Here is an 8,489-nt window from a genome sequence, read left to right as displayed (position 1 = left end):
CTGAAAGCTATTTATGGACCAAAAATCTATGGGGCATCACAACTACTCAGTGCTGAAGGAGCCACATTGATTAATGATAAGGACATGATCTTAGAGAGATGGGACGAACACTGACAAAGTATTCTCAACAGATCATCATCAATCAATACTGAGGCCATTGACCGTTTACCTAAGTCAATCCCTCCTTAGCTGAACTTTCAACTGAAGAACAGGTTTTGAGGGATATTAGGCTCCTTTCATGTGGCAAAGCACCTGGTGCTGATTCTATTCCAGTTGAGATTTACAAGGTAGGGGGACCACTGCTCATACAAAAGCTGACTGACATTTTCCAGGTTATATGGCAAGAGGAGGTTATCCCCCAGGAGTTCAAGGATGTGTCTATTGTCCATCTCCATAAAGGTAAAGGGAATAGATTGTCCTGTGACAATCACAGGGGCATCTCTCAGTCTTTTTTGGCAAAATTCTTGCTAGAGTCCTCGTTAATAAGCTGTTCCTTCACCTGCAAGATGGTCATATACCTGAGAGCCAGTGTGGCTTCAGAAAGGGCCGAGGAACAGTTGATATGGTGTTTGCTGCCTGACAACTCCAGGAGAAATACCAGGAGCAGAACAGAGGTCTGTATACAATGTCTGTAGATCTGATCAAGGCCTTGGACACTGTTAGTCATGAGGGCTTATGGTAAATTATGTCAAAATTTGGTTGCCCAGAGAAGTTCATCAATATTGTATGTCAATTTCATGGTGGCATGTTTGTCCAGGTTCTAGATAATGGAGAAAGCTCTCGTGCCTTCCCAGTCACCAGTGGAGTGAAACAGGACTGTGTGATTGCTCCCATGCTTTTTAGCATGACATTTTCAGCCATGTTGACAAATGTTTTCAATGAGGATGAACACAGCATCAAGGTCAACTACTGTACTGATGTCAGGTTCTTCAATTTGAAAAGGTTGCAAGCCAAGACAAAAATGGAAGGAGTGTTGGTGCATGATTTTCTGTTTGCAAATGGTTGTGCACTCAATGCAGCCTCTGAGGCTGAGATGCAACAAAGTATGAATTAATTCTCTGCTGCCTGTGCTAATTTTGGCCTAATAATTAACACTAAAAAAACACAGGTGCTCCATCAGCCACCACCACACCATCCGTTTGTGGAACCATCAGTTACAACAAATGAAGAAGTTTTGAATGTTGTGGATAAGTTCACTTACCTTGGTAGTGTACTTTCCAGGAAGGCACACATTGATAATGAGGTTGATGCAGCCATTGCCAGAGCTAGCTCAGTGTTTGGGAAGCTCTGAAGAAAAGTTTGGGAGAGAAGACATATTAGACTGACTACCAAACTGAAGGTCTACAGAGCCATTGTGCTGACCTCACTGTTATATGCTTGTGAAACATGGACAGTCTACCAGTGCTATGCCAGGAAACTGAATCACTTAAATTTGAACTGTCTTAGGAAGATTCTGAGAATCACCTGGCAGGATAAGGTCCCAGACACTGAAGTCCTTGCTCGAGTTAAACTGTTAAAGTATTCAAATTATGCTTCAGAGAACACAACTCTGATGGGCTGGCCACATTGTTCGAATGCCAAATGTACACTCACCGAAAAGACTATTTTATGGAGAACTTGTATGGGGCAGGCCATCACATGGTGGTCAGAAGAAACGATACAAGGATACTCTCAAAGTCTCTCTCTAGAACTTTGGATTTGACTGTGCAACATGGGAGACACTGGCACAGGACCCTTCAGCATGGCGTGCCCACCAAAGAAAAGATGCTGTGCCCTTTGAGCAAAGCAGAATCGAGACAGCACAAAGTAAACACAGGATGCACAAATTTGGGATATTCACCCCAAATATTCACACAGACTATCTGTGCCCAACCTATGGCACAGCATTCCAAGTTCATTTTGGTTTGATCAGCCATAGTCAGACACTCTGAAATGGGATCAAATTGAGACAATCTCATCTTCACATTTGAGGGAATCAGCGTTCATACTGTCTCCTAAGATTATATCTATTAAGCAGTGAGGAGGAGACAGAGTCTTTAAAAAAGAATGAAAGGTGAAACCTTGGATTTCTCAATCAGCAAGTTACTGTATACCTAAGGGAAAGTCATAGTCCTTTTGATAGGACACGTGATGGTTTAATCATAGAATGGAACCTTTTATAGGTTCTTAGGTTTTATAGGGCTTAGAATGTGGTGCAACACACTCAGCGATTTAGGAAGAGGACTGGCAGCAAACAACTAGGACTTGAAAATACAGCAGGTATGGAAGGGAAAGAAGAAGGGGGAGAGAAGGAGGGGGAGAGAGGGAGAGGTAGAGAAGGAGGGTGAGACAGAGACACAAAGACAGAGAAAGAGACATGGAGAGAGGGAGAGGTACGGGAAGAGAGAGGGAGGGAAAGAGGCAGAGAGAAGAGAGACAGAGGGAAAATGAGAGAGAAAGAGAGAGAGAGAGAGAGAGAGAGAGACAGAGAGACAGAGAGACAGAGAGAGACAGAGAGAGAGAGAGAGAGAGAGAGAGAGAAAGAGAAGGAGGGGGAGACAGAGACAGAGAAAGAGACAAGGAGAGAAGGGGAGGTAAGGGAAGAGAGAAGGAGGGAAAGACAAGAGACAGACAGGGAAAGAAGCAGAGAGAGAGAGAGAGAGAGGGAGAGAGAGGGAGAGAGAAGGGAGGCATGAAAGAGAGAGAAAAGAAGGAAGAAGGCCCAGAACTAGGGCATATTTTCCTTGCTCAATCGACCTAGGGCTTGTTGAACCTCTGGATTGGGCTGAAGGCATCTCCTTCCCATCCTGTGGTAGTCTAAGGGGATTTCTGGGCTTCCCTAGTCCTTTCTTCTTTTCCCCGCTTACTTTGGTGAAGTCAGCTCCTCCAGAGGAAGAAAAGGCTAGATAAGGAGTGCGATGAACTAGGTTCAAAGCTTTTCTCTGACAAACTCTTTGACCCTGGGGGAGTCAATTAACCACACTGAGTCTCAGTTTCCTCATCTATGAAGTGAAGGAGTTATACTAGGTAGCCTGTCTAAGAGCCTTTCTGCTTCATTTTCTTGTCCTGAAAAAATAAGAGGCTGAAAAACAATCTCTGAGTCTCAAAATAGTCACTAACTGTGGTTCTTTGATGTGACTTCTCTCCTTCAGTCTCCAAGTAGCTGTTTCCCAGATGGATTGACAAAGAGCTAGGGTCAGCAGAGGGGAGAATTGGGGTAGCTTCCCCCATTCAGGCAGAGGTGTATTTCAATTCTAAGGGCATGAAGTGAGCTCAGTGGTGTAGCTAAGATGGGCAGGAGGAAGTGCTATGGACTCAATCTGATTTCTTCTATGGGGTCTCTAGGATTTGGAGATAGGAACACCAATGGCTCCCTATGACATCAGGAGATACCAAGACCATGACTGGGAGACTGTGAGGGAATTATTCTCTAAAGGAATGCTGGAGAATGTGTCTTATGACTTCTGGCCTATACTGAAGAAGACAAGAGTAATCTTGGTATTTCTGGGGGTACCCTTTGCTGTGGTCTTGTGGTCTGGCTCCCTTGTCTTGTGTCTCCTGTCTTTATTTGGCCTCTTAGCTGGCCTCTGGCTGTATTTTAGGCATGTTATAAAACAGTATGTATATAATTCCTTGAATACTGACCTGTTGGATATTCAGAAATCCTTTCTGAGTGGGAGAGACTCCAGCTTTTGGGTGGCAGAGTCTGAGCATCAGATAGTGGGCATCATCGGTGCCCGTCCAGCAAAGACGCTGATTGGAGGAGGGAAATATCAGGAATTGGTCCGCTTGTCTGTGAAGAGGAGTTTCCGAGGCAAAGGGATGGCCAGGACCTTGGTGCGGACTGTGCTGCAGTTTGCCCGGGATCAGGGGTACGACGGAGTGGTCCTTGAGACTACCTGCTCCAATCACCCAGCTCACCGAGTTTATGAAAGTCTTGGCTTTTGGAAATCCCATGAAACAGGGTATTACTTGAACTGGTGGCTAGGTTTCCTCTCAGTTTGGCATTACCAATGTGATTTTTCCCCCCAGGCATGACTGTCCCTTACCCCAACCTCTCCATGTCTCTCATTCCTTCATGGTTTTGTTAGTGGGATCTATCACAGTGTGCTGTGCTTATTAAAGGTTGTTGACTTTCCTGCCATTCTTGACTGGTTATTTCCTTATTGCAAAAAGCTCTTACCCAAAAATCATTTTGGATTGAGAAAAAATCACAGAGAAAGGGAGTTCTATTATTAAAAAGTCACTGTGGGAGTATCCTGTATTTTCAATACCTCAAGGGAGAATAATAAGGATTTTCCTGGTCTAGATGGTGATTACATTTATACCCATTACACTTTCCTCTCCCCCAACCCTTTAAGTATTTTCTGTCTTCCACAAAACCTTGGGTATATTTGGCACAGATGTCTGTATCCTCAATTTCACAAGGTTCTCTGGAAAGAGTCAAACACTGTCCTCTTGAACATGTCCCTCTAATGCCATGTACACTAGAGTTTCAACCAAAACTGGCATTTTTCTAAATGACCTCTTAATGACAGTAGGACGAACCCCAGAAAGTCCATTAAGCACCATCCTTAGATAATCTCCCAAACAAGAATGGTCATTGTTGTTTGGGTGACTGTATCTCCTTACCTCACCCAGGCTAGAAGTGTGGTAGCCCCTTGGAGTCCTGATCCCAATGCTAATCTTCAAATGGGCTTTAACCTGGGTTATCTGGGTTCTCCTTAGACAGCGTGGTGGCCCTTTGCCTAGTAGAGATCATGCTCTTAGTGTGGAAACCCACGCTTGCCTTTAGCCTTCTTTCAGTTTTGAACTTCTGAACTCAAGTAATCCACTATGCTCATCTTTCCCAGAAGCAAAGGAAAACAGATGTGCCCCACTGAGTACGGCTAGAAGCAAAAAGTTTTCTGGGAGGGGCTAGAATTACCACAGCTTCTAATCATCCTTAAATACAAAGGATTTTGTCTTGAGTCATTGTGATTCTATCCTTTCTCTCTCTCTCTCTCTCTCTCTCTCTCTCTCTCTCTCTCTCTCTCTCTCTCTCTCTCTCTCTCTCTCTCTTTCTCTGTTGGTTTGTTCATTTATTAATTCATTCATCCCCATAGAATGCTATGCAAATTCCAAAACAAGGGTCATTTTTCATGGCTTATGTTAAGTTACTGTGTCTAGTATTTACAAAGTTCCTGTCCCAATGGAAGCAACTATAAAGAAAATAAAATGAGAAAAAATGAAATTAAACAAAAAAAGCCTCACAAAAGTGAAAAAATGCAGGCAAAAAGAAAAACTGAGCTTCTCTTCTCAGAGAAAAACTTTAATCCTTGTAGAGGTTTTAGAACTTGTGGAGGCAAATGCTCCCAATAGGGCTTTGGGACCTGGGATATACTGAAAATTTCTCTCTCACCTTTGGATGTGAAAATTCACTGTCCCCGGGTAAAAATTCTTCCATGAATCCTTTTGACTCAAAAATGTCAACCTACTGTGTTATCCCAATATATTCCCTAAAAACACAAAGAGCTGTACAGATGGAAGACTACAAAATATCTCCAAAAGTGCTGAGAGTGCATTGGGCAAAACAAATGGAGATAAATGTACTTGACAGAAGGACAAGCAGGCTCAGTTCACAAAGAAAGGAAACATCCTCAGTGGATCCTTGAACACATGTTTCCTTCCTAAACCCTGAAGTATTGAGCTTGAAGAGTTGATTGGAATTCACCCTTTACATTAGGAAGACACTGGCTGAAACTGGAGAAATTGGTAAATGGAGGTGGATACTTGGTTGCCAATTTAGACCAGAAGCCAGAGGGATTGGATCAGAGGGATTGGGTCCCAAACACGAGAGAAAAATAGTCTTTCAGAGACTAAAAGAAGGTTAACAGAGACAAAAAGAGACTGAAATTGTGGGAAGGCCTTTCAGAAGCTGGAGGATTCATGGAGGTTGGTCACTAGGGTGGTGAAGGGCCTGAAGATTATACCAAATGAGTTTTGATTGAAGGAACTGTGGTATTTATCCTGGAGAAGGTTAGACTTGGGGGTTGGGAATGACATGCTAGCCATATTTAAAGAGTTGAATTGGCCTATGGAAGGATTAGAATACTCCTTTTTGACTTCAGAGAGGAGAACCAGGAGTTGTAGGTGGGATTTGCAAAGAGCAAGATTACCACAGGAAAAACTTCCTAAAAGCTAGAACCATTTCTTTCCTTTGAAATGTTCAAGGGAAGGCTGGATGGGGAGGAGAATGGGCAGGGGAGAAGCCATGAATCTATCTTGAGGCCTCACTTCTGACAAGGACCTCATGAGTCTTAGTCCCCATTCATCTAGCAAGAAGCTCAGGCATTGGACACCATTAGAGGAGTTCTTTGTGCCCTCTTGGTAAGTTTCCAGAGCTCATGTCTACCTCTATGAGAGTTCACCTTCACACGAAGGTCTTTACCATGTCTTCTCATCAAGTTGATTGGAGACTCCATCAAAATGGTCTGGGAGTCCCCTGATCAACCTTCCAGTTGTAAAGAGTCACATAGAAAAAAACTTGCTAAAAACTAGATGTGTCCCAGAGTCAGATAAGTAACTCTGGGAGGGAATGGGTTCCCCATCAGAGGGGTTCTTCAGGGAAAGCCTTGGTGATGCTTGTCAAGTATATTATCGAGAGTATTTTTCATAAAGGCATGTGTTGTACTAGAATTCAGAGGTTCCCAAAGTAGGTGATATCACCCTCTGTGGGTCACTGGAAAGATTCAGGAGGATAGTTGTAGTCTCTGGTGCAACTGAGGGGCATTGAATAAAAATAAGGGGGCAATGGAAGCATAAGGAAGGAAGAAAAGATGAGAAAATTGAGACAAACTGGACATGTTTCATCTGTTGTGTTAAAGTCATAGTGATTACATTATTTTTCCAAATAAACACACAAAATGCAAGTTATAACCCATCAGTACTCAAGTCTGCCAACAGGTCTTAACAAACAAATGTTGGCAGGTGAGCCTGCCCCACATTGTCTGAAAGTCTTGACATTAGCAAGAATATATTTGTGTTATGACTTGTTTACAATAAGACGCTATGTAGTTACATGACACAATATTGCATCATTAAAATTTCAGTGCAGGAAAAACCTCACAAATTAGTAATAAATTATTAAAAGTAATATGCATCATTTCAAAAAATATGAGTTTTTTGAAATGATGCCCATTTAAGGGAAAACATTAAAGGGTTAAAGAATGTAGATTTACAGGGGAGAACTAAGTTTCTTATTTTTATATTCATTTTGTTTATTTTTAATACTGTACAATCACTACCATAAAACTTAGATTTTTTTCCCCCTACCTACCCCCACCGCCCCTCTCCCTCCCCAAGATGGCATACAATTCTATGTAGGATCTACACATACATTTCTATTGAATATATTTCCATTATAGTCATGCTGTGTAGAAGAACTAAATAAATGGAAGAAATCATATAACAAACCAAAACACAATACACACACACAGACACACGATCTGCTACATTCTGTGATTAAATTCCATAGTTTTTTCTCTGAATGTGGAAGGCACTTTGCCTTAGAAGACCACTGGGAATTTTTTTTTAATGTCCTTGCATTGCTATGAAGATCCAAGTCTACCAGAAAATACTCTCACACACTGTGGTCATTGCTGTGCACAAAGTTCTCCTAGTTCTTCTCCTTTCACTCAGCATCAGATCATATAAGTCTTTCTAGGCCTCTCTGAAGTCTTCCTGTTCATCATTTCTTGTAGCACAATAGTATTCCATTACATTCATATGCCACAGCTTGTTCAGCCACTCCCCAATAGATGGGCATCCCCTCGATTTCCAGTGCTTGGCCCCTACAAAGAGTGTTGCTATAAATATTTTTGTACATGTAGGACCTTTCTGCATTTTTATGATCTCTTTGGGATACAGTCCTAGAAGCGATATTACTGGGTCAAAGGGTAAGCACATTTTTGTAGCCCTTTGGGCATAGTTTCAAACTGCTCTCCAGAATGGCTGTATCAGTTCACAGGCCCACCAACAATGAATTAGTGTTCCAACTCTCCCACATACTCTCCAACATTTATCATTTTCCTGTTCTGTCATGTTTGCCAATCTAATAGGTGTGATGTGGTACCTCAGAGTTGTTTTGATTTGCTTCTCTCTAATCAGAAGTGACTTAGAGCATTTTTTTCATATGATTATAGATATCTTTAATTTCTTCCTCTGAAAATTGCCTGTTCATATCCTTTGACCATTTATCAATTGGGGAATGACTTGTATTCTTGTACATTTGACTCAGTTCTCTATATATTCTAGAAATGAGGCTTTTATCCCTAAAATTAGCTATAAATTTTTTTTTCCCAGTATGCTACATCCCTCCGAATTTTGGTTGCATTGGATTTGGTTGTGCAAAAATTTTTCAGTTGAATGTAATCAAAATTATCCATCTTGTACTTTATAATGCTTTCAATGTCTTCTTTAGTCAAAAATTCTTCCTTTCTCCATAAATCTGATAAATACATTATCCTTTC

The 8,489-nt window shown here is 41.8% G+C and overlaps 1 protein-coding gene across 1 annotated transcript; it reads left to right on the top strand.

The window, feature by feature from the left end:
• The first annotated feature begins 2,152 nt into the window (after positions 1–2,152).
• Positions 2,153–4,123, top strand: LOC140528769 (N-acetyltransferase 8-like). The gene is made up of 2 exons (XM_072646913.1): positions 2,153–2,259; positions 3,325–4,123. The coding sequence occupies exon 2, from the start codon at positions 3,346–3,348 to the stop codon at positions 4,015–4,017; it is 672 nt and encodes a 223-aa protein (XP_072503014.1). The 5' UTR covers positions 2,153–2,259; positions 3,325–3,345; the 3' UTR covers positions 4,018–4,123.
• The last annotated feature ends 4,366 nt before the right edge of the window (positions 4,124–8,489 follow it).

Source organism: Notamacropus eugenii, chromosome 1 (assembly GCF_028372415.1).
Source record: "Notamacropus eugenii isolate mMacEug1 chromosome 1, mMacEug1.pri_v2, whole genome shotgun sequence".
Classification (NCBI taxonomy): Eukaryota; Metazoa; Chordata; class Mammalia; order Diprotodontia; family Macropodidae; genus Notamacropus; species Notamacropus eugenii.
Note: the sequence above shows the minus strand (reverse complement) of the source record. Positions and strands in the feature narration are given on the sequence as shown.